General features: G+C 45.8%; 1 protein-coding gene across 1 annotated transcript in view; it reads left to right on the top strand.

Moving 5' to 3' along the window:
* Positions 1-27287, top strand: part of PLA2G4A (phospholipase A2 group IVA) — a 2090704-nt gene that overhangs the window by 633175 nt on the left and 1430242 nt on the right. The window contains exon 6 of the mRNA XM_069641387.1: positions 23428-23541. Coding sequence (XP_069497488.1) covers positions 23428-23541 — 114 coding nt within the window. The remainder of the gene's footprint in view (positions 1-23427; positions 23542-27287) is intronic.

Consider the following 27287-nt stretch of genomic DNA (forward strand, 5'->3'; position numbering starts at 1 on the left):
TTCTAATGCCGTCACCCTATATGCTCCACTTAGTGGATGCAGGGTTAGTGTTTAACTCGCTTAAAGTGCACCTGCCAGCTTTATCAGCCTACACCACTTCCCTTAACAAGGTGTCATGGTGGAAAGTGCCAGTTGTCAAAGCATTTATGGAAGGGGTAAAGAGACTCCACCCTCCAGTTTCTGACCCACCCCCAGGTTGGGATCTTAATGTGATACTTCCTAAGCTCATGGGACCCCCTTTTGATCCCATGCATAAATCTAGTCTCAAACACTTGACTTATAAAACTGCCTTCTTAGTAGCCATCACCTCCATAGGAAGGGTCAGTGAAATTCAAGCTCTGCCAGTGCAGGATCCTTTCTTTACTGTTCTTTAAGGATAAACTGGTTTTACGCACTCACCCTTGGTTCTCACATAAGTTAATTTACAAATTCCATGTTAACCAGTCCATTGAGCTACCGGCCTTCTTCCAAGAACCCACAAGCTCTGCTGAGGTGTAACTCCAAACACTAGATGTGAGGAGGGCAGTCCTCTAATATGTAGACAAGACCAGACCGCTAAGAAAGACGGATCAACTGTTCGTCTCCATAGCTCCAGGCAGAGAGGGAGATCGCGTCTCTAAAAATGCCATCTCTAAGTGGCTAGTCGGATGTATCCAACTGTGTTATTTCCTTTCAGATAAAACAATGTCTTTTACGCTAAGGGCCCAATCTACAATGGGTACTGGAGCCACTCTGGCTTTCATTGCAAATATACCCCTTGACATCATTTGCAAAACAGCTACTTGGAGCTCTATTCACACCTTTACTCTGCACTACTGCATTGGCACTCATTCCAAGACAGATACTCAAGTGAGACAAGAGGTTCTAAGACATTTGTTCGCTCATGACCCTTCTCACATCCCACCTCCTTCTTCTAACACTGCTTGCTAATCTATGCACAGCATTTGATCTAAGCAGATTCCACAAGCCTCTGAAGGGATACATTACTCACCGTAATCGTATTTCTGATGCTTGTATCTGCTTAGATTCACATGCGACAGCCCTTCCTCCCCTCTGAGAGAAGGCACATGGATGCGTGTAGTCTTGTCTATCTTATCTGCTTGGATACTCTGTACTCGCGCTACTCCTCATGCTACCTCATGTCAGAAAAAATATAATATGTGGGCCCTACATGCGTTAGGGATCATGGGTACAGTGGACGTCACACTAGGGATAGTATTACTGGCACACCCTAGTTCGATGCCCCTTTTTGAGTTTCGAAAAACAAACTGTAATACTCTGCAGCTTCCACTAGATGTCGGCCCATGCACATCATGTGAATCTAAGCATATACAAGCATCAGAAATATGATTACGGTGAGTAATGTATATATATATATATATATATATATATAATTTGCAGCGATCACCGCACTGTGAGTATCAAATTACCTAGGAATCCTGAAAATTAATTGCTAATAACTTTTGACTCGTACGACAGACTTGGCTTAAAATATGCAAATAATATTGTATGTACTCACAGGCCCCCCCTAGACTGGAAATTCTGGGAAAGATCTGCTAAAAAATTTAGAAGTTACTAAGAAAACAAAAAAAAAACTTTTTGGCCTAGCCCACATTCATTTTACCATAGAGGGGGAAAAAAGTCACATGTTTGCTCAAGCGCACAGCCAAAACCGCTGGACAGAATTGGACCAGGTATGAAAAAACTTGGGCACAAAGCGTTGGCTTGATTTCTGGGGGAGGGGTCTGGGGGTTATTGTGTTTTTTAAATGTTTGACTGAGTAGCGGGTGTACCCTTCTCCAAACATTATAGCTATATCTCCCATGGTGCTTTTCAGAAATTTAAAAGCATTCATTTAAAAAAGAAATGCTTGAGCCATACCTGCTGTTATACCTGAAAACAAAAAGGCAGAAAAATGACATTTGTAGGAGGAAAAATGATGCAATGGCGTCAGACTAGAGGTGAGGGGCAGGGCAGGTGAAAGGGGACACCATATGAAATTGGAGAGTTGGAGGGGGGTTTGGGACCAAGTTAAGAGCGCAAACCGTACCTCAAAGCCACGGTTATTTGGCGGAATAACCATGGCTACAATCAGGAATGAAAGTGTGTCACACAGAACAATGAGGGTTGGGAGGGGGGTGAATAGGAGAGAGGGCTAGGGAAAGAAACAGGAGTTTAAGGGAATGTGGGGAGCATGCCAGTTGGAGACAGGCACCTGGTGAGTGGCTGGGTGGGGGGGGGCAGGGAAACATTTTGTTTTGTTATTTTTCCTGATAACCACAGCGATTTGTAATACATTGCTATTATAACTGTGCTTATGGGGAAACGTTTTTAAAAAATAAGAGAAAGTATTTGTACAGCTACAAAGAGGTGGGGAATGGAAAGTGGACAGGGATGAAAACCATGGCGAGTAGACTGGAAATGTTTCAAAATGGAGTGGGCACTGGCGAAAACTGTGCTCCCTAGCCTGGCCGCATGCCCTAGCTAGTGGGCCCGAAAGACATGGATAGTGGCCACATAGTGGGTTTAAAACAAACAAATTAGGGCAACATATACAGAGGACATGGCCAAAGGCCACAGCTAGTGGTTTGGTAGTGTTGTAAAATATACAGTGAGAATCTAGACTAAGGGCACACCTTTCTCTGTGATGTATACATGGGGTATTCTATCTAAAGTACTGTAAAGAAACTAAGTCAAGGTGCAGAGGAGAAAGCAACATGGACCCTATAACATGAAAAAAAGGAAGGGTTCCCAACATTGAGAACGCACGTCCCCTGCACACGGTCTGTGGCCTAAAATGCCAAATGGTATTGAACAAATTTCAGTAGCACTAAATATAGTAGTAAGGTGTTGATAGTAATTTAGTAAATGATCATCCAATAAATAAAAACACATTTAGATTTCCAATTCAATGTCACACAACTTGTGTTTTAATTTTCAAACAAAAAGCAGCTGAACCCAATGCATTTCGAGAAACAATTCTCTTCTTCAGGGGTGTTACGCTCACTGGTATCCACGGGGACGCCACCCAGCCATGGTTGGATGATTTGCACTCTCAAACCCTCTCCCGGGCCCTTGGTAAGTCCTCTGGTTAAAGATGGGTCTGCAATATATGAGAGCTGGATTCAATACCAGATTGTCTTTGTTTTCCCACCTCCCTTGGCCTCAACTCCTTCCTCCCCCTTGGTGCCTCTCCTCACCTTAATATTGTAAAAGGTGGATTCTCAGTCCTGTTCCTCATGGCAGGGGCACGTAGATGTGGGGGCGAGCAGCGACCAAGTTACTTAACTGGTGCGAGCCCCACTGTGGGAATCCAGGCCTGCTGCAACTCCGTAGGTGTGCTGCTTTACAGTCTTTATATGCAGTTCATATGTTCCTCTTAGTTCGAATAATAATGTCTTGCTTCTTTCCTTTTAGGTATGGAAAGGTATTTTGGTGTGGTCATGCAGTTTGAAGATGAGCATGGGCCGGTAGGCGAAAGCACGGTGTGCGCGATGCTGTCCGGTGAGTAATGCGCGATGCGCGGCTCTGTTTTGCCTTTTATATTGCTAACCTGTGTCTTTTCTCTCCTTGCAGGTTGCAATGGTCCACGACCGAGCGCCGTAATGTTCCAGCAATGATACTGACCAGGAGATGACTACCCAGGTAAGAATTGTGTGGCTTTCTTTATTCAGGAGGAAACGTGAGTAAACGCTTACTAATGCTGTCGTTCTTTCTCCTCTTTCCAGGTTATGGTATTCCAGGATGCATGCGGTGCCGGATGATGGAGTTCGTACCTTCAGGTGAGTGGAAATGAAGTCTGCGATGGATTGAAGACAGGATACTGTTCCAGGTAAGTTTCGTAGTGTTCTTTCGAAGGGATTGTGTCCTCCAACGTATTCTTCATCTTAGATATATCCTTCCAGCTCTGCTGGCCTCGGAAAATTTTTTTTCTCCAGAGGGCGCTGCGCGTCGATGTCCCTCGAGTCGATGTCCTTCGACAGCCGCCGTATCGACGCTCGACGTCATCCTGCCTATAAAGGCCGCGCGCAGCGTCCGTTGCTCAGTTCCGTTTTTCCGCGCTACTCGGTGCCTCGGAATACCGTTGCTCAGTTTCTTAGTCAGATAATCCTATTTACCTCGAGTTATTCGATCCGTACTCGATGGCTTCCTCGTCGGAACCGACAACTCCTCGATCCGGCTTCAAAAAATGTCGAGATTGTGGGAAAAAGATGTCGTTGACCGATCCTCACAGAAATTGTCTGTGGTGCTTGGGAGCCGAACACCATTGTTCGGAGTGCGAGGACTGTATGTCCATGACAGCTCAGGCCCTGAAGGAGCGTAGGGGGAAGCTGGAGAAAGGTAAGACTTTTAAAGCTTCTTCTTCGTCGACGAAGTCGAGACATTCGTCTCCTCGTCACCATTCGCGCTCCAGGTCTCGGAGTGGGTCTCATCACTCCTCGAGATCGAAGCACTCGAAGAGGAGACGTCGAAGATCCCCTTCTCCGTCTTCCTCTTCCTCTGTTTCGCCAAAAAGAATCCCTTGCCCCACGAAACATAGTTCCCGGGCTGAATGGGAGGAATTCAGAAAAAATATGATGAGCGTCTTCGAGAAAGCGGCCTCGACCCCCTCGAAGACTGCCGAGAGCGATGCTCTGGTCGAAAGACCCGAAGGTCAAAAACGCCGCGAGTCGCAGTACCCGGCGAAAGAAACCTCTCGAGCGCGTCTCGAACCCTCGAGTAGGACTATGACCTCCAAACCTTCCTCGAAGGTGCCGTCGACGAAGGATCCATCGACGTCGATGTCTTCGACGCCGTTGTCGAAGGGACCTTCGACACACGGGTCTGTCGACTCGACGCCGGCCTCGACACCGGCCTCGACACCGGCGTCGACGCCGAGAAAAGTCACGGTGACCACACATCCAGTGACGATCCCCAGGCCCTCGGCGTCGATATTGTCGAGTAGAATTCCAATTCTGTCGAGGGCCTCCACCTCTGTTTTCGACGCCGCGCTCGAAGCCTTCGGCATCAACGTTTTCGAGGCCAATAATGACAAGTTCGGCACCCTCTGCCTTGGAAATGGGATTTACTCCCTTTATGAGTTCAGAACAATTAAGAACTATATCCTCAATTTTAGAAGAGGGTGATTTGTCTGAACAAGACACATTTGAGTTACAGGGACCTGTAAACCCCAGTTAGAGAGGAATTTTCCTCTGAAGAGCGCAGATTAAAGGATCTTCATGATTCTTTACATGAGGCAAGTGGATTAGACACTTCCCCTGAGGTGGATTTTGCTAAGCCAGACCCGGGGGAGCATGCTGAAACCCCCTACAGAGCCTTAATGGCCAGGATTACAGAGTTCATGGGGTGGTCTACACCTTCACAATCTTTCCAGCAAGATGACCTCACAGATATTCTTGACAAAGGCCCACAAGAGGATCCAGTGGTGCCCTTTCATAAAGCTCTTCAGAGAAAGATCATGACAAACTGGGAAACCCCAGATGTAATACCAGCAGTAAATAAAAAACTGTCTGCAAAGTACAGGGTATCTTCCACAGACCCAGAGTTCTTGTCTAAACATCCATCCCCAGAAAGTCTGGTGGTACAAGCAGCATCCTCTACCGATGTCAAGACGGCTTATCCTACAGTCCCACAGGACAGGGACGATAAAAAATATGATGCTATGGCAAAGAAAGTCTTTTCAGCATGTAGCATGGCGTTAAAGTCTGTTAATGCTACTTGCACCCTTGCTAGGTTCAGCCATACACTTTGGGAGTGTGCTTCTACAGCGGCTGACTGCATCCCGGAGGGAGAAGAAAGGGATGCGTTCCTGAATATTATACAGGACGGTAAAGACGCTATGTGCGAATCCCTCCAGACGGGCATTGATTCGGCTGACCGTATCAGCAGAGCAATGGTGGCAAGTACATCAACCAGGAGGTTCGCTTGGTTGAGAAAGTCGGGTTTTGCCCCAGATGTGCAAGCCAGGCTCTTGAACATGCCATTTGATGGCTCTTCTTTGTTCGGGAAAAAGGCGGATGACAGTTTAGAGAAACTGGAAACTTCAAAAGCAGCAGCAAAATCCCTAGGAGCTGCAATCCGTCAGACTCCTTTTCGTCCCACAGGAACCTATGCGAGGGGCAAGTCCTTTCGCTTCTACTCCGCATTCGGAAGAGGTAGAGGACGACCGGCTCAAAGGGGTCAAAGAAGAACTACCCGAGGTGGACGGGGTAGATATTCTAAAGCTGCAGCAACAGCAGGTGCCTCTTTACCATCGGCATCTGCATCAGCCGCCCCAAAACCACTATGAGGACTCCCCTCACAGGACACCTGTAGGAGGCAGGTTGACTCAACATCTGACGGTATGGCAGGCTATCACGTCAGATGCTTGGGCATTGGAAACAGTCGCCCAAGGTTACTGCCTGCCTTTCCTACGTATACCTCAGAGTCATCCACCGGGGATCAGCTCTCAGAAAGCTCCAGATCCGCTCCTCTTGCAGGAAATTTTGGACCTGCTAGAGAAAGGTGCCATAGAACCGGTACCTGTAGCGGAGAGGAACATGGGCTGGTACTCCCCTTACTTTCTCATTCCGAAGAAAGACGGAGGACTGAGACCCATCTTGGACTTGCGAGAATTGAACAAATTCCTCAGGAAAGACAAATTCAAGATGGTCACTCTTTCTCAGATCCTCCAGGCCCTTCAGTTTCAGGACTGGTTGGTATCTCTGGACCTTCAGGACGCTTATTTCCATGTGCCTATCCATCTCAAACACAGGAAATACCTGAGGTTCGCAATTGGCAACTCTCACTATCAATTTCGAGTACTGCCATTTGGGCTGACCTCCGACCGAGGGTCTTCACCAAGTTAATGTCGGTAGTGGCTGCAATTCTAAGGAGGGAAGGGATTCACGTCTACCCCTACCTGGACGATTGGCTGATCAGGGCTGTTTCTCCGGAGCAAGCTCAGATCCAGCTAAATCACGTGTGCTACTCCCTTCACAAACTGGGCTTCTCCCTCAATTTAAAGAAGTCTCAAATGATACCATCGCAGAGACTCCAGTTCATAGGAGCGATCCTGGATACTTCCCTGGGAAAAGCCTCGCCACCAGAGGTGAGGGCTCAAGATATTCTACAGATGGTTACCAAGTTCCAACATGCCCAACGTCTCCCAGCCTTCGACTTTTTGAGGTTGCTAGGCCTCATGGCATCCTGCATTTTCCTTGTGCCAGAGGCTCGCCTGAGAATGAGATCCCTCCAGTGGGCACTGAGGACTCAGTGGTCACAATTCTCAGGGAGAATGACAGATCTTCTTCAGGTTCCCGGCAGGGTGGCTCGAGACCTTCAGTGGTGGGCCTGTCAGGAGAAAATTCTGAAAGGAGAACAGTTTTGGCAACCCTGGCCGGAGATAACAGTAGTCACGGATGCCTCACTCACGGGGTGGGGAGCCCACGCCAACGACTTGACCATCAGCGGTCTTTGGTCTCCATCGGAGTCCAGACTACACATCAACCTGTTAGAGCTGAGAGCCATCAGACTTGCGTTGAAGGCTTTCCTGCCAGCTGTACAAGGGAAGAACGTCCTGATAATGACGGACAACACGGTGGCCATGCATTACCTCAACAAAAGAGGAGGCGTAGGATCACTGCCCCTGTGCAGAGAGGCGATGCAGCTCTGGTTTTGGGCAATCCAAGAAGGAATCTCTCTATCGGCAGTTCACCTAGCCGGAGAGAAGAACTTGACAGCGGACGCTCTGTGCAGGCAGAACACAGTCTCCCACGAGTGGGAGCTAGCTCAGGAAGTCCTTCAAGAGATCTTCGCCCTTTGGGGAACCCCTCAGGTAGATCTGTTCGACAACCAGCCTAAACAGGAAATGCGACCTGTTCTGCTCAAGGGAATTTCCTCCGAGAGGAGCTCTGGGAGACGCGTTCATAGTTGACTGGGAGTTTCCGCTTCTGTATGCGTTCCCACCGGTCCCTGTCATTCCTCAAATGATCAGGAGGTTGAGAAGATTCCGGCAAACCATGATCCTAATTGCCCCGGATTGGGCCAGGAGAACGTGGTACCCGGACCTTCTAGACTTGTCCATCTGCCCTCCAATTCGACTTCCGCTCAGAGAGAACCTACTCTCACAGAAGGGAGGTCAGGTTCTCCATCCAGACATCAAAACCCTCAACCTTCACGCTTGGCTTCTGAACGGCTGAGGTACAAGGATTGGGACCTCCCTGATGATGTTATGGAGGTGTTGCTTTCGGCAAGGAGGCCAGCAACAAAGTCTTTATACCGCTGCCGTTGGAACAGATTTTGCAGCTGGTGTAGAGAACAGAATATCGACCCATTTTCATGTGGTACACCAATGGTTTTGTCCTTCCTACTATATTTGGCAAATTCAGGCCTTCAAGTTGGCACCATTAAGGGCTATCTCGCAGCGCTATCTATCTTTAAGCGTACTGCGGAGGAACCATCCTATTTCAAATTACCCTTGGTAATACAGTTTCTAAAGGGGTTAACCAATGTTTATCCCCCAAGACCATTCCAAGTTCCCCTATGGGATTTAAACTTAGTACTAACTTTCCTGATGGGTACACCTTTCGAACCTCTCCATTCTTGTTCCTTAAGATTCCTTACCCTTAAGACTGTTTTATTAATAGCACTTACATTTGCTAGAAGGGTGAGCGAATTACAAGCTCTTTCTTGTAAACCCCCTCATACAATCTTTCACAAAGACAAAGTTGTCCTGCAAGTGAAGCCTAATTTCCTCCCAAAGGTAGTTTCTGAATTCCATATCTCTCAGAAGATTACCCTACCATCTTTCTATCCTCCTCCTCACCCGGGGAAAGAGGAAGAGAGGTTACACAGACTAGACCCTAGGAGGGTTTTAAGTTTTTACATTAGTAGACTAGCCAGGATAAGACAGGCAGACCAGCTGTTTGTAGGTTACGCAGGTCACAAGCTGGGGTTACCAATAACTAAGCAGACCATTTCCAGATGGATCATTCTAGCCATTCTGGAATGTTATAAACTGGCAGGGAAAGAGCCCCCTCAAAACCTTAGGGCTCATTCGACCAGAGGTATTGCAGCTTCATCGGCCCTCAAAAGAGGCGTGCCGATTAAAGACATATGTGCGGCCGCTACATGGTCGTCTGTCCATACCTTTACACGTTTTTACAATCTGGATTCCTCCTCTAGTCAAGAGACTAGGTTTGGAAGGGCTGTACTGCATTCTATTCATCAATAGAAGACAGCGTGAAGTCAGTACTCCCTCCTCCGAATATAGAATACTGCTATGGGAGCCTATCTAAGATGAGGAATACGTCGGAGGACACAATCCCTTCGAAGAACAAGTTACTTCTTACCTTGTAACGTTCTTTCGACGGGATGTTCCTCCGACGTATTCCTCATCGACCCTCCCATCCATCCCCGCAGTTCTACTTCCCTTGTTGTTGCAGCTTACGCTCCTTCAGGGTGATTAGTCTAGTCCAGACAGTAATACTGTGGGCTACAAAACGGAACAGAGCAACGGACGCTGCGCGCGGCCTTTATAGGCAGGATGACGTCGAGCGTCGATACGGCGGCTGTCGAAGGACATCGACTCGAGGGCCCGTCGACGCGCAGCGCCCTCTGGAGAAAAAAAAATTTCCGAGGCCAGCACAGCTGGAAGGATATATCTAAGATGAGGAATACGTCGGAGGAACATCCCGTCGAAAGAACGTTACAAGGTAAGAAGTAACTTGTTCTTCTCTCTCTGCAGGTCCTTGGTTTCAGGTAAGCTGGCATCAAAGAACTGGACACAGTGAGCGTTACGCTGCCCACAGCAGAATAACGCAAAGCATGTTCTGCTGCTTGGGTGCGGTTTAAATAGTCTCAGGTAAAGTAGTCCAGGTAAAATAGTCCCAGGCCTGCCACACCCAAAAGACTAGACCGCATAGCTCATTTTTGTAACTGAGCTATGTGTGTGCCTCCATGTTGGCTGAACCCCCCCAAGTTAAATAGTCCCAAGTAAATGGTGCCATTCTAATGTTGGTCTTCATGATGGTTATGAGCCTGGCGCCAAAGTCGCCAGGACTGACTCCAAGAGAGTCTTGGATGAGGTTTTAAGGCCTTTGACCTGACCCTAACTGGAAGGCTGACTTGCCAGTGGGGGCCAGGGGCAAGGGTCATGACAGGTGTTGAATATCGACAGATTCTGAAAATAATCATAAAGAGCCATTAAGAATAATGTCCCCTCGAAATTATTACAATCTAATCCACACTTTAAAAGATTACAAAATAATGAAGTAACCTTGGTCAATCAGCTCTTTTCTTTAGTGACTTGATTCAAATATCGCAAGTAGCACAATATTCTTGATAACACTAATCTGCCTCTGGATAGAGGATGAAGTGCTAGTAGGGGTGAATTCCTGTGGGTGAATCGGAGACTGGAATGAGTCTTAATACTGACAATCCAGTTAATGTGTCATACAAGAGATTTCAAAAACTTACCAGAATCCATCACTATCGGTCATTCCTCAAAGAGGCATTAGTGGACTAATAGGGCATTTGTTTTATGTGTAGATGCCCTCCTTAAACTGGTGAGGACCGCACCTCCTGGTATCTGCTTGGGGAGAATTATTCATAAGAGGTGTGATGCTGGAAATGCATTGGAAGGACAACATGGCTTCCATATCCTTGTCCTGTATTGCTTTTTATCATGTGTCCTGTCTTGTTTTCCGCGCAGGAGTTCATGTGGGACTCCTGGCGGTGCATATCTTCCTCTTTTTGGTTTGGTGAACAGACCATTGGGTTACCCGTATGGCACCCATGGGTGGGAGTATGACCCTGTATTCCTATTGTATGTTTTTGGGCACCTGTGTGTGGCCCACAGAGCAGGGCTGGTGGCAGCTCCGTGCTGAATTGACAGGTTCCCTGCGCATCCTCCATTTTGGTATGCCCATGCCCTGTCATTGGAATCGGTGGATTCCTGATAGGAAACAAGATGGCCCCTGTGGCCTCTTGCTTTCTATCGCATGTTACCTTACTTTCCCTGAAGTCCTGGAAAGCCCTGACTCTGTCCCTTCCCCTGACTGGCTGTTGGGCGGAAGTTCCATATATGGTGTTGTGGGGAAGTATAGGCCAGACTGGCTGGAGCCTTCCCAATGACTATGTTGTGGGTACGCCCGTGGGGTGGGACCGCGGTGAATGGAGTGTGCGACGAATACGCATTCCCTCTTATGGTTGTCTAGTATCTGGTGTTTGACACAATGACTGAGACAGCCTTGCCCGAAACTGGTATGAATGCAGTGTGTAGTGCTGAATGGCAGAGTGCTTGTCCAAATCCGCATTCTTTGTTGTGTCTGTCTGGATGGAGAAGAATGGCCTGAATGCACTGTGAGCCGATTGGCTGCCTGACTGCCTGAATGCCCTTATGAATGATTGGTTGCCTGAGTGTGACCGAGCAGAGTGAATGGGAGATCAACAGTATATCTTGAGGCCTCTCACTGATGGAAATCGTTCAGAAGCTGAAGTGGAAACTGATGCTTAACTTTGAAGCCCACTGGAAGAACAACCGCTCCTGCTGTCCTTCGCTAATCTGAAAACTGCTGTGCCTTCAAGGAACTGATCCAAGAGAGGACCTGGCTACGGGACCTCTTCCCAAGCTACGAGGGACCATCGTGCACCAGCTGATCTTTGCCAAAGATCCCTGGCCATTCAGACCCTCGAAAGGCTGTCGACCGGAGAAGGGGACCGCCGAGAAGAACAAAAAGAAGCACTGGACAGTTATCCGCCATCGCCGACCGGAGCCGCAGTGCTCCATTGCCTAAGAACATTTGATCCAAGGACTCCCTTGCTCAACCTAGTCGACCGCTTTAGTCCTGCCGGAGAAAGTCAAAGCCGCTGACGGCCGAGGGGAATCCGCTGGTGGGTTTACTGCCACCCGAAGCCTCAGATGCTGACGAAGCTACTGAAGCCAGTCGTGGTCCTGTCCCGCTCGCTGACACCAGACGCCGATGACCCGACGCCCTTGCTGGGCCAAATTTCTTGATTGACTCTTTGTGGCAACGAACACTCATAGAGGTGCAGCGCACGCCTCTTCACAGGACGTTCACAAGCTTTCGTCAACAAGCACCACGAAGATCAAAGCTTCTCCCTCCCCGACAAACGTTCACCTTTTTCTTCACAGAATCTCGACGGCCCGCGGCTCCTGCCTTAAAGGGAATGTGCTCAGGAAAGGCCTGTCGATAACTTACCGAAGAACTCTACGAAACCAGGTGCTTTGGGGCAGTAGAACTTTTATAGAAGGAGATAAGACTCCTATAGACAATTCATTGACTGGGCTTGTAGTGCATCTTCATTTACAGGTTGCCCAGGTGGGGAGATACTCATACAGAACTGTGCCTAGCGGTAGGGGCCCAGTTATCTGCCAACTGTCTAACCAACTGGTCTTCCTCCCAAGTCTATGGTTGATATTGTTTTGCTGTGTTGGTTCGTATGCTATTTGGGGCTGTCGGCCGTGGTCGCATTTTAATGGAATCCGAGTAATAGTGGTACCACCTAGAATTGTATATATTTACCATTTTCGAATTGTCTGAGCACAAAGTTTGTTTTTGTGTATATAACGTGAACCTTATTTATATAAAGACTGTGTTTAACTAATAGTGTGTTGACATTCCTTTGTGGGTGCTTGGGGACTACACTGTACTTAAGAACCAGCCCACATCACCTCCTGAGAGATAAGCCTTGATTGCTCGCCACGTTTTACCAATATAGAGAATCTTGGCTGGGGTGCTCTGTGCCTCTCCTCTGCCAGATACAGCCACCCCTTCCAGTCTTTGCAAGAGGTAGGATGTAATTGCAGCCCTTCAGGTTACACATCCTGTGAGTAGTAACCAGCACCTTATATCTTTGAGGCCAGTTTAGGTTGTAATACATGTTAGATCACTTGTGATTACTTATGGTCCTTTTTAATGATTAAACATTTGCAACTTCTACTTTTTAGGGATTGCCTTGCTTACACTGTTAATACCACTGGGAGGATGCACCTTCACAAATTCTGACACTTTGTGGAATGATGGATAGTGATGGATTTTGGTAAATCTTTTAAATCCTGTGTATGTCACATTAACCGGATTGTCAGTATTTAGACTCATTCCATTCTCCGATTCACCTACAGGAAGTAACCCCCGCCATCCTGTATCCAGAGGCAGATTAGTGTTGTCGGGAATATTGTGTTACTTGCGACATTTGAATCAAGTCACTGAAGACCAGAGGTGAATGACCAAGCTTACTTCATTATTTTGTAATCTTTGTTTTAGATTGTAATATTTTAGAGGGGACATTATCCTTAATGGCTCTTTCTGATTATTTTCAGAATCTGTAAATATTCGTCATCCCTGAAGAAGAGAATGGTTTCTAGAAACAAGTTGGGTTCAGCTGCTTTTTGTTTGAAAATTAAAAAAGCAAGTTGTGTGACATTGAATTGAAACTGTGAATATTCCCCCGTCATCAAGCTGGGAATCCCTGGTTACTTTGATTTAGTAGTTTTCCTCTGGAAAAACTTAACACTGAGTGTCCCATCAACGTCGTTGGTGCTTTTGGTTCCCTCCAGTAGGATGTTGAGTGTAAAGCTCTGCCACCGCAAGTTCCCCTCAGATTTCAACAGTCTTTCGCGCTGGTGGGATGCCTCGTGTTCTTCTCTACAGAGAGAAATTCCCATTCGTCGAAAAAATTATTTCTTCAACCTTTTATTCCATCCGGAGCAGCCGCAACCACATATACTATCCAGTGTAGGACCATGGAGAGCTCTGGACCTTAGAAGTCCTTATTCAGGCCTTGTGACACCTGCAGCTTAAAGAACGTGTTCGAAGGTGACAGACAAGCAGATTGTCTTTATTGCCTCTACCCTACCCATTCCCCGGAGGAATGTGACATCTGCCAAGGTTTTTCACAAAAAAAGTTAAGGAAAATCTGTTGCCTAATTTGTTGGGTCAATGTAGGAACATATCCGGCGTCGAAGTGGGCTCGTCAAGGAGCGGTAGAGCTACCACTCCCTCTGACAGGGGGTCACCATCATGCCAGAGATCCAAGTCTGAAGAACCGTTGGCGAAAAAACAAACGGGTGAGGCAAAATCGTCCACGAGCCACAATACTGCCAAACACTCCTTCTGTTAAAAAAAAAAAACAAGGTAGCAATGACGAGGTTGCATACCTTGTCTAATCACTCGTCCAAGGTCCCGTAGAACAAAACGCCGATAAAGGGATAAAAGCGCACGCCCGTCGACAAAATCCACATCCGATTCGTCGAGAAGGTCCTCTCCGACGACAGACGAACATAGATCCAAGTCGGCCATGAAGACCTCTGCTTTGTCATCTGTGAAAAAAAGGCATCTAATTTATCCTCTGAGTCTCGCAAAACTTCCTCTGGGAAAGAGTCGTCCTCGGGACGACCATAATTGTCATCAACATCTACTCAGACATTGTCGACAACAGGACGTCACTCGTCAACGACTAAAACGACTAAAACACACCCGGGTGTAAGTCGACGGAGCCTTCAACCCAGTTGACCACTGTCACAACGGAGACCACAGAGTTACCTATACAGGACAACATATCGTCCTCCAAAAGTATACTAAAAAACCTCGACAAGGGACACAGTAGAGCATGAGCATGTTCCTCTAGGAAGATCTCTGATAAATTTCCCAGACACATGCCTGAGGACATTTTACAGCATGAAATCACTTCAGATTTTGCACCTCCCCCAGAAGAGTGTCCAGGGGTCACTGACTACAATCTGAAGGAAAGCACTAACCAGTCTTCTATTCAGGACAAACCCTCTGATCGCCTAACATCAGTAGAAGACACACCTCTAAGATTTCAGACAACTACTCTACCTGCAACACCATCGGGAATGTGAGGTATGAATCTGCAGTACCCCCCTCCACCAACAATCCTTGCTCTCCCTGCAAGTGCTTTCCACATTACAGTCACTATTGGGACAACTCGATGGCAGGCTTCCACCCCCGCAACCACAGCTAGTTCATGTATGCGGAAAAGACTAGGGTGCGCCAGGGCAGCAGCATCAAAGGTTTTCAGGCCATCCCTCTAGGGACCAATATAAACGTCTACCAGCTCAACCCCCTCCTAGACCTCCACTTCCACGAGGAACCTAGTCCACGTATACTCGAGCAAGAAGAGGGAGAATTAGAGTAGATGCAGACCAGGACACTGGTCCACGGGACACAAGCTCCACCACCTCTTTGTCTCCTCACAGAGCCGACACGGATGAACCTGACCAAGATATGCAGGGTAGTCCTGCTCAACCCTTTCCTCCAGATGACGTTTGGACTTTCTGGTCCATGGTTACTAAGGCGTGCCAGGAATTTGGCTTAATTCATGAAGAAGAAAGTTTCCTTTTTGACCACATTGGGAAGCGCAGGAAAAATGGGTTTTCCATGCCCATCATGGATCATGTTTGGCAGGAGGGTCTTCACACTTTTAAACACCCATTTAGAGAGCCAGAAATTAAAGAGACTGTATAAAAAGTTTAAGGCACCTGAAACCACACCAAAATGTCTCGCCTCTCAACCCACTCCTGAGTCGGTTATGTCGGCGGCAGTGAGTCGCAAGGCTCGTACGCAGCACAAATGTGCCACTCCCCAGACAATGAAGGCAGGAAAATTGATGCCTTCCATAAGAAGGTGCTTGGCACTGGTGCAACAACTGTCTAAGTAGCAAATGCCCTTGCTACAGTTGCTCGATACGATCGAGAAATGTTGCATCGGTTGGCTCCTATATTAGAACACTTACCGGAGCAACATGGGTAGGAAGCCATGACGCTGGTGCATGAAGGGGAGGAAGCCTCAAGCCACAGCATTAATATCGCTGTAAACCTCGTTGAAACGTGGTTTAAACAGATTGGCAATGGGGTGGTCCTCCGAAGGCAAGGATGGCTACGTTGCACCGATTTTCGGCAAGAAGTTCAGCATTAGGTGGTTGACATGCCGTTTGAAAGAGAAAATCTGTTTGGTGACAAGATTGATGAGGCCCTCAAAACCATGAAAGCAGACGCGGACACTGCTAGAGATCTCTCTTCTTTTGGTCTTTTCGAGGAGCCTCTGGTAATTCTAGATTCTCATCCTCGAGGGATAACAAGAATAACAGATCTGGATAATATTCTCAAGCTACAATAGAAATTACCAGTACTTCAGCGCAGCAGGGAGTATGATCAAGGACAGCGAAAGCGCGGATGAGCCACCTCTTAGAGGTAGGCAGAACAAGGCCCAACAATGATTGCCTCTGGGGAAGACAAGTGGGAGGAAATGTTGCATTTTTCCTCCGCAAGTGGCAAGCAATAACAAAAGAAAGGTGGGTGCTAGATGCCATCCAGCACGGCCACTTGTTGGAAATCAAACGGCCACAAATCTTGTTACCTCTTATTAAGTTATCTCGCCTTCAAATTCTACAACAGAAGGTGCATTTGATGTTAAAGAAACGAGAAATCAAAAGGGTTCCTCATTCTGCAAAGGGAAAAGGAGTATACTACAGATATGTTGTCATCAAAGAACCGAACGGGAAGTGGTGTCCTATCCTGGACTTGCGAAAGCTAAACGAAAACATAAAAAAGCTAAAGTTCAAGATGGTGACACTTCAGGACGTCATAAAGGCCATACAACCATGTGAATATCTGGCGGCGTTGTACCTCAGATGTGTATTTCCACATTCCAGTACATCCAAGACACTGAAAGGATCTCGGGTTCAACGTCGGCGAAAGCCACCAATAGTTTCGAGTAGTTCCATTCGGCCTGAAATCAGCACCCAAGATGTTCACAAAATGCTTAGCACCAGTAGCAACTTTTCTCAGAAAGCGGGCCCCCACGTCTACCCATATCTAAACGCATGTCTACCCATATCTAAACGACTGGTTGGTTCGAGGTCCAACATATCAGCAGACCACGTTTTCTCTTAGACAAACAGAAACTCTTCTCCAACAATTGGGAATTTACAATAAATTTCACCAAATCTTGAGCATTTCCTTCAAAAGGTCTGGTGTTCCTGGGTGCTCAGTTCCTCACGGATGAGTCTCGTCAGGCCCTCTTCATACAGGGTGAAAAAATAGATAAGCCCAGCAAATTCCTTCACTCCAAACAATCTAGTCACGGTGCACACATACATGGCTCTCCTAGGGACCATGTCTTCCTGCATTCCGCTAATACCCACTGCATGCTACATATGCGGCCAGTGCAAAGCTTTCTAGCCACCAGATGGTCCCAAACACAGGGGTCGTGGTCAGACAAAATTGCCATCACTCAGACTCTCTCAACTGCACTAAAATGGTGGACATACCCCTACAACATCGCAAAGGGGATGCCCCCTTGTGGAACCCAACTACCATCTCACGATTGTGACCGACTCCTCACTGGCGGGATGGGGAGCTCACCTGGACAAACACCAAGTCAAAGGCTGTGGACTCCCAAAGAATCAGTCTCTTATATAAATGTGTTCGAACTGCCGACGGTACATTGGGCTCTGAAATCCTTCCTCCCTCTAATCAAATATTTGGTGGTACGAGTCCCCACAGACAGCACAACCACATTGTTTTATCTGAGGAAACAAGGCAGAACGTGGTCAAACACCCTGTTCCAAGAAGCACAGACCATTTGGCACTGGGCCATTCACAACAATATCTTGCTTCAAGTATTCCACCTCCCAGGGATACAAAACAAACAAGCAGATACACTTGGCAATGATTCATCGCAGTCCAACAAATGGCAACAACACAACAACCAGATATCCAAAATCTTCTCGACATGGGGCCATCCTCCTCTGGACCTCTTCGCCACTCAAAGCAACAAGCAGTGCAAGAAATTTGCGAGCAGGATCCCTCATCCTGACTCTCAAGGGGACGTATTTTCATTCCCATGGACCAGAATGTTCGCATATGCGTTTCCGCCGTTCCCCCTCATCAGGAAAACAATACAGATGATATGCAAATATCACTGCAGGATAATCCTGGTAGCCCTGTGCTGGCACAGACAGACCTGGTTCTCGGTGCCTTCAACTGGCGGCAGACAATTCAATCCATCTAGGATCTCGCGCCAGTCTTCTGTCACAGAACGACAGGGTGATTCTGCACCATGACCTGGTCTCCCTCAAATTAACAGCGTGGCTCCTGACCATGCCGAATTGGGCCACTTAAACATCCCTCAAGACTGCTAACGCATTCTAGCAGCGGCTAGGGCTTCATCCACTAACATTTCCTACATCCACAAATGGAAAATGGCCTGTAAATGGTGTGCACAGCACAAACTGTACCCACTGGCCATAAAACATCAACAGGTTCTTCCCTACCTTCTCAAATTTGCACAAGAGGGTCTAGCAGTCTCCTCTATAAAGGTGCACTTGGCGCCAATTTCTAGATTCGCAAGTGAAAGATCTCTTCCTCTCTACAGCGACAGGCTACTCAAACACTTCTTAAAATATCTCTTTCGTACTTTTCCTCCAAAGAAAAAGATTCCACCGGTATGGAGCCTGAATCTGCTCCTGGCTGGTCTTTTATGAAAACTCCTTTGGGACCTCTATCAACAGTGCACATCAAGGATGTGACCTGGAAGGTGGCTTTCTTAATAGCCATTACAATCTCTAGACTAGTTTCAGAACTACAACCTTTAGTAGTAGATCCTCCATATCTCTGATTTGTGAAGGACAAGTCGATACTTTCTACCAATCCTCACTTCATCCCAAAAGTTCAATCGGAATTTCACAAGAATGCAACCATAACTGTGCCTGCATTCTTTCAAAATGCCACTTAAGCAGCGGAGAAAGCCCTACACTCTCTGAACGTGGAAAGAGCGCTAAAATATTATCTAGACCGGACAAAATCATTTAGAACACTAAACCGCTTTTTGTCGCCTTATGCCCATCCAACAAGAGAAAATCCATTTCAAAACAGGGCATCTCAAGGTGGATATCAACAATTTCCTTTTGCCACTCGAAGGCCTACAGGCTTCTACAAACTGCGGCTAGAGCGCCTTTTACAAGGGCTACGGCTGCCTCTGCTGCTCTCTGGTCCGTAGTGCCTAGCAAAGACATTTGCCAGGCGGCAACATGGGCAGTGCCTCACATGTTTACCAGACACTACTGTTTACAACAGCACGCTGAAAACGTGCACATGGGACGAGCAGTCCTTCAACGGCTGTTCCAGTAAGGTAAGCCCTGCAGCTTCTGGGGTATTTTTACTTGTACTTAAGTATGTATACTTCTCGCATTAGCGCAGAAAATGTGCAAGTTTCTAATTTGTGTTTGCCTGTTTTATATCCTCCTAACATGTATACTGCTATACAATCTGTTCACAGCATGTGATCCATGAAAGATCCAATGCTGGAGAAGGGAGTAGTTTCTTACCTGTAACTCAATTTCTCCCGTCCAGCGTTGGTATCTTCCATGGATTCACATGCGCCCTCCAGTCTACTTCCTAGAGGCAAACATCCTCTACAGGGAGATATCCTCCAGCTGGAGTGGTTAAAATCTGAGGGGAAGCTGCTGAGGCGGAGAATTACACTGGACGTCCTATTGGTGGGGACCAAAAGCACCCACAACGACGTCGATGGGGCACTCGAAAGTGTCAAGGTTTTCCATAGGAAAATTACTGAGTCAAAGTAACCAGGGATTCCCAGCCTGACTGGGAATATTCACAGCATGTGAATCCATGAAAGATACCAACGCTGGAGAAATGGAGTTACAGGTAAGAAACTACTCCCTTACTAATTACTATTGACACCTTACTGCTATATTTAACGCTACCAGAATCTGCTCAATACCATTTGGCCGTTTAGGCCACAGTGTGCAGGAGATGTTGGGAAACCTTCCTTTTTTCATATGCTTATGGACTATGCCACATCTACTGAATTTCAAGGTTTTTGTTGAGCTAAATCTGGTAAACTAAACTTTAACCAAAGCTTTTTCAGTGAATATATTGCATGTACTTTTTCTCTACGGGGAAAATGAATGCGCTGATGGGGTGGCCTTGACAAAATTTTGGTTTTGAAAATGTCATCCAAATCCATTCAGCAAATCAAGTTATTCACCATAGAATTTGGGGGGGGGAAATCGCTGCTTTTTCATTTCTGAAAAGCCTCTCATGCGCTATGCTGCGAAGCACCATGGGAGATGCAGCTATTTTTTGGGAGCAGGGTGGGACGACCTCTTTCCCGTAGAATATTTTTAAAACTACAGGACTGATTTAACTCAACCCTGTCCTGGAAATAAAGTTGCCCAAGTTGTTTATCTTTTGGTTCAATTCTGTCCAGCAGTTTTTGCACTCCGGGTGGACAAAATGTGGACTTTTTTTTTTCTATGGGAAAATGAATGGGAGTAGGCCGAAAAGAGCATTTGTTTGCTTTTTTAATAACTTTTTTATTTCTTAAAAAATCTTTCCCAATATTTCCAGTCTGGGGTGACCCATGACAAACATTTTGTTTGGTATTTATCAGCCAAATCCGTCCTGCAAGTCAAGTTATTAGCAATAGAATGTTTGCATTTTCTATGCATCAATTCACTTGCCTTAACTATAGGGCAGCAACCTAAATCGAGGTGATCAAACAGTACTTGTTGCAGGGAATCATTTAATTGTATGGCAGGGCGTGGTTCCAATAATTCATAGATTGTTTTACTACCTAAATCTTATTTATTTTTTTCAGCATATTGAAATAGGCCTTTCACAAAACAGTACAAAATAAGAATTAAAATTTATCAAATAACAAATGTACAATAGTAAAAATCAAAATCACAAATGGTAACATAACGTGATTTACATATGGTTCCTCAAATCTGTAATTCCTCCAACCTTTTAGTTACTACACGCAAATGCATAGAAGGCTACAACCAGTTTCACACCATTACCCCCACATTAACCTGGCCCAAAATAACTCCTCAAGTTCTATGGAACCCAGGTAACGTAGCCCAATGTCTCTGAAACCAGCTTACCGCAAAACTTTTTCAGTGTTTCCTCCCCACTTTGATCCATACAGAACCTACAATTTGTCTTTTTTGTGGAGCTATCCCACTTGCTGCTTCGTACAAGGGTGGGAATTTGATTTAACTGGAAACGCAGGTAAGCCCTCTGAATATTAGGACAGGGAAATGCTGCATACTGAGGGAAACTCGTCCCTCTTCCTTCTAAATTTTGCAAACTCGATATAAAGGGAGAAAGTTGGCAATAGATCACATGTGTCACATCATTCTACCCTAAACGGCTTCTTTTTAACTAGATCCGGTGTACTTACTAGCTCTTCTGTAGTTGAACCTATTTGCAGGAGTATTTCACACATTTCCTGCTTGAACTCTTCAAGTGAAGTTGCGGAATGCAGAGTAGAGGGTTCCCCCAGTTTTGAGTAAAGGGTATTTTTAGGAGGTTTGAAGAATTTAGCATAATCAGCCAGATTTTTCCAAAGATCCATATCTGCCAAGGAGACCAGATCAAATTCATGCCGAATTACCGCATTTTGGTAGGGAATTTGCCACGCCGAGCGGTTTCTTTCGAAGCTGTCCCTGTAAAAGGTTCAAGCAAGGGCCCACATCAAAAGGTACTATGGCCAACACATGCAAAATAGTCTGCTCAACCTTCTGCATGTAAAACTTGACCAAGGGAAGCAGAGTAACGACATAACTGAAAATACTCTTCATTTGTGCAAGCAAAGGAGTGTCTCTGGTCTTCAGAAAAGTGTTCCAGGCTTCCCTCGAGTGACTTTTGGAAAGGGTGAAACCTAAGTACCTCATCATCAACACCCTCTCAAACGGCTGGCCCCCCACCTTCCAGGTGAACCCCACTGAACGCCTTTTAGTTCATACAATAATCTTGGACTTAGTCCCATTTGCCTGCGTATTGATGAGGGTCAACTATCTATGGAGACCTATAGGTGTTTTGTCGAACAAGATGTCGTTGGCAAATGCAAGCCGATTGAGTACCAAGTTGCCTAACTGTACAGGGAACATGACTCCTGCATCCCACAGCCTATTAAAATCTGAGATGTATAGATCGAAAAGTGTTGGAGCCACAACTCGGCTCTGTCTTAGACCCACAAATGGAGGAATAGGGCCTGACATGGCCCCCGCCTTTGACAATCTCCCCCTCACCACAGATTTGCTATGCAGCAAGACCAAGAGTTGAATAATTTTTAATGGAATGTCCAATCACAGAGTTTGTTCAATAAGATCTTCCTGTTCACAGCGTCAAAGGCACTTGACGTGTTTATAGATGCAATATAGACCGGGCCCACCACCCCTTTTTTTACGGTGGTCAACCAGTGCGATAGCACTGTTGCATTTACTGTCTACTTCTTGTTCGGATCATCAAGATGCTGTGCCCCCACAATAGTGAGATATGCTTTTTCCCAAACTAAATAAGTTATAACTTAGATTTTTATATATATGGAGGTACAAATCCTCTAGACAAAAAGGAATAAATGAAAATTCACAATTGGTTTGCAACTTGTGTTTGTAAAATTAAACCAAATGTTTGTATACATTTTGTCCATAAAGCCGATTTTATTTTCTATATGCGTAGATTTGTACCAGAAATAAAATTGCTTATAATCTATTCACAATGTACCCATTGCCACAGTACAATACCATGCGTCTGTGATCCAGCTTCCATGTGTCATAAACCTGTTTAGACGTAAATAGAATAGTTGTCTCTGATTCGTGTTGGTAAGAGAATGGTAGATATACTTGTGTTTTTGGTTTTGTGACTGGCTAACTGCCACCTGCAACAAAGTCTACCTCTGCCTGGAACTGATTATCTCCTGAAAAATCTTTGAGAGCCATTGTTAATATTGCTTAGTTAATTTGCACGCCTGTTGAATTTTAGGATGCTGATTTAACTGCTCTGCTCTAGAGCACTCATTGGGGCCATAACAAATCCTCAAACATTTAATGTCTACAGGAAAACATTCTGTTTGAAGACTGCCTGGTCATATTACCAGTCAGAGAGAATGTATCCTTGCATAAGAGACAGTTAACAGGGAGATCTGAGCAAATATTTTCCATATGCAATTACTTCTATACTAGTTTCTTAACTTGAAGTCTGCTTGTCATGTGTCACTGGTTCTATCCTAGTGCTTTGTCACTCCTTTGTGTGTTTTTATTTTAAGGAGAGGAACATTGTGTATTATCTAGGCATAAATCTAGTTCACTTTTTTTTTTTTTTTTGGCTGATATCTTTACCACTTGCAACTGTTACCTCTTGTGGTTTAATTGCTTTGCGCAAATAAATCTATTTAAAATGTAAAGCATGAGCTTAGTTCAAACAGCATTTCTAGGAAATTAAAAAAATCTTAGTGTCCTCGATGAGGAGTGAATATGCTGTGTAGAATATGGAAGTTTGCATTTTAAATGGGATAGTAGAGGAAAGGTTTATTAGAAGACCTTGTGGTAGGCAATATTATGTTTGTCACTTAAATTGCAAATTTCCCTTTGTAGATCACATTAATGGATGCCAATTATGTCATGGATGAAACACTTGGCACAACAACATTTAATCTATCATCGATTGATGGTGGAGAAAAGAAAGTGGTTTCTTTCGTGTTCAATAAAGTAAGTACTGCACTGTTCAGGTGTCGAAGTTTGGTCACAGCATCAATAAAAACCAATGTGGATGTCCATTTCCCTGGGGCTTCTTTCCAGCCGCCCATCATCATTACATCCTCTATTGTGTCTGCTGACTGGCCGTCTTCCCCACTTCGATTAATAAAGATACAGAACACCTGTTTATCCATTACAGATGGTGCCGTTGTTCTTGCTCTTTATCTCGCATACATATTGCTTTTCAGTGCTACTTCTCTGGCGGGGAATGCTTTTTTCTTTTACCAACATGTTTGTGGTAGAATTACTTTTAAGTAAATTGTTTTTATTCCAATTTTCAAACCACATTTTCCTTGTTTATTTCCCTCACTTTCCCTTCCTCTTCCACCTTGCTACTAATTTCACAGACGTTCATAAAGATGGGTGTGTAGGGCCCATTTGGATCCAACCTGCCACAATACCTAGAACATCCTACAGAGCGAAATTGGGGATGGTCTGCCGCTACCTGCCTCCTTTCACCCTGCCTGGCTGACTCAAGCCATAAACACACAGATGATTATACCCCCAACTCACCAAACTCTGGGCAGATGGAGTAGATATTCAGGCACTCAAGCCTCTTGCCATGGCTTCTCGCCACAGACGCACATCATCTCATATCTTCTGGTCAGAAGCATGGAGGACCTAAAGGTACCCGACACCTTCTGCATTACAGCACCAAACACAAATCACTTACCCAACAGATCTACTGTAATACATTAACGATCAATCGATCCTCATCAGTACCACAGGTCATGTAAATTTAGGAGGAGTGCTTTAAAAATGCCCAAAAACAGAACAAATCACAAATGTATACTGTCTGTATTTCTTTTTGACACTTTTGTTTTTGTTGACCAATCCTGCTTTGGTCTGGTCATGTTTTGTTCATGTTATCATGGTATTCTTTTCAGGCATCCTTGATCTTTCAGAAATAGTTGCACTTTACCTAAAGAATATTTTGCACACAGGCTGGTTTTAGGGGACTTGTGTCTTGCAGAGATCACTAGGCTAGGTGTGTGTCACAAAAATGACAGATTTGTATAACTTCTGCCAGTACTATGCTTTGAGGTCCTGCTTATAAACATAGTGAAAAAGACAGGAGGGGTTTATGAGGTAGAGGGACTGCAAGAATGGCTTCAAATAATGTATCCTTCCATCACTCAATAATGCACTACCGTTCAGTACCAGTTGGACCTTTTGATCAAAGCAAACCTTTTTTTCTTGGGCACTTCCATAGCTTGGCTTTTGGTGTGCAGCACTTCCATTGAAAAGCAGGTCATCAAAATGTGTCCTTGAATTCCAAGTCCCCAATGTTTATGTCAAAGCTGCAAAACTGAAATGCAACATGAGGGCAAGGCCTATATTGTCTGGTCTATTTTTGTGCTATTCATTATTAATGGCATGTATATATATATTTATTGGATACCTAATGATCACACCAGCCTTTTACATTCCAACAAAGGTAGTGACCTCATAACGTTCCAGACCAACACACCCTGGGTGTGGAAAGGCAGGGCCAGATTAACCAGGGAAAGAAATCCAATCGTGGCCAAGAGAGGTGTACGTAAGCCGATAACAAGAAGGAAAGGTGGGTTGTTCTGGTGAGGTCAGCAGTGGAGGCAGAGAATGACCAAGAGACCAGCATGAGGGAGGAATGGGAGATTGTGAAGGCGATTTGTGGAGCAGGTGAGTTATCGGCTAGAGAGTGGAAGTGGTACTGTACTGAGTCCTTGTTAGGCCAGTTTGTAGCACTGTTACTTTAAGGAATGATTAAGCGGCTGTTGCTGGTTGAAAGGATGTTTGAGTAGAGTGGGGGGAGTAGTAGCTTGGATGTGTGTATAGTAGCATGTAAGGGAGTAGTAGTATGAAAGAGCGAGTAGTTGCATGGAGAAAGGACGAACATCAAAAGTTGCAGTCGAAACCTAGGAGTAAGAACATCAAAGGGACCAAACATTGGTGGGAGTTGTGTGCCAGACTGGAGAAGTAATAAGAGTAGAAAAGGCGATGTAAGGGTGAGCATGATGGACAATAGACCTGAAACAAACACCGTATTTGCAAGGCACCAACCCAAACCCCATTTGAACACTACCCACTGGATAGTTTAGGGAGAGTATGGGATTCTAGTGAGATGAGCATTCAGTCTTCAGTCCCTCGCATTTAGCATAAGATTGTACTAGATAGTAGCGGCAATCTTCTGCATCTACTAACCTGGGCTCATGCATACCTGGGTTAGGGTGGAAATCTGGCTCCTCCACACTAGAGAGTTTGGGATGGGCATAGTCCCCACAAAATCTTCATTAAATACCCTTCTACCGCCTCTGTGACTGGGAGTGACTTCTGAGCCACCTGTGAGGTTTGGTGTTAAAAGTGGGATCCTGAGACTCTACAGAGGTCGACCCATGTTAAGGGTTCACTGATGAATTGGCTGAAACAGAAAACTCTTGGGTCATGGCCAGTATTGAGCCCTGGGATAGAGCAGTTTTGGTGATTAGAGTACACTTGCATTTCATAAACCCGGATACAACACCAGAAGAAGCAGATGAGTCCATGGAGGAGACAGAAGCAGACGGCCACCTCTTTCAGATCACTATCTGAAGAAACTACCGTCCCGGCTGAAAAGGCCCACATAAGCTTATTGGAGCAGATAAGAGAAGCCAGAGAGAAGAATATTCAATGGAAAAGAGTATAAGCTAGTGGAAGTGGGCTACCAGATCTTTTTATGAGTTGTTCCTTCAAACTGAAGAGGAACCTTACTAACTCAGACCAGGAAGAGGAAGAGTTACTTCCTTCCTCAGTTGCTGTAAACAAACTCCCCAAAACCTATTGGGGGCCCTCATAGACAGGCCAACTAGCCATCCGTCAACTGCAATCAAGAAACTTTATCGGCCCGGCAAGTATTGGTCAAGTAACAACGAGAAAAACCTGCTAATCATCCCGCTGTATTAGAAAAACTGAGAACAGGTGAGGACTCTGCTAACTGCTAACTTATTTTACGAACTTCGAAAGTGTTGCTGAAAATGCCGGTTGGCACCGGTATCATTGGGCCAGTTATGTTGCCCCATTACAGTGGAAGCACAAACAGGCTTTCATGGCCTCTACCTAGATGTGTACGCCTTCAGAAGAACTGAAACTGGCTATCCTTGAACCGTTGTGACAGGACCAATAACACTACCGGTTTCTGTTGCAACATCTACAAGACAAAACTCCTTGACACCTCTTCTATAGGGTGAGAGATTTACTCAATAAGGGGCTAGTGCACAAAACCTGAGGAGGCAAAGGAGTTGATGGTACTGGGACAATTTGTAGACTCCTTACTCCCATGTTTGCAGAAAGTCATATGGCAGCTTCACAAACTGATTGGCTATTGAACTGGGTGAGGCACGGCCAGCAGGGCGCGGAATGGAAGCTAGTCCAGCCATTCGGAGGCCCGGGCTCAACATCTTGCCTCAGCCACAGAATAAAACCTGGGCACCACCCCCATAGACTGGCAGAAATTGGGACCTTAATCCCGTCCTCAAATGCGATGGCTGTGGGAAACAAGAACACCTTACACTATTCTGTCTGGATAACTGAAGGCGGAACCAATGGAAATCTGGCTCCTCCACACAGGCTACGATCCCAATGAACACATCCAATGGTCCGAAGAAGCCTGAATCCCGATTATCTCAGATCTGTTTCGGGACGAGGAGTAGAGAACTGAGAGGGGGAATCTTGGCCGGTGT

Source organism: Ambystoma mexicanum, chromosome 1q (assembly GCF_040938575.1).
Source record: "Ambystoma mexicanum isolate Mex_15411 chromosome 1q, UKY_AmexF1_1, whole genome shotgun sequence".
Taxonomy (NCBI): domain Eukaryota; kingdom Metazoa; phylum Chordata; class Amphibia; order Caudata; family Ambystomatidae; genus Ambystoma; species Ambystoma mexicanum.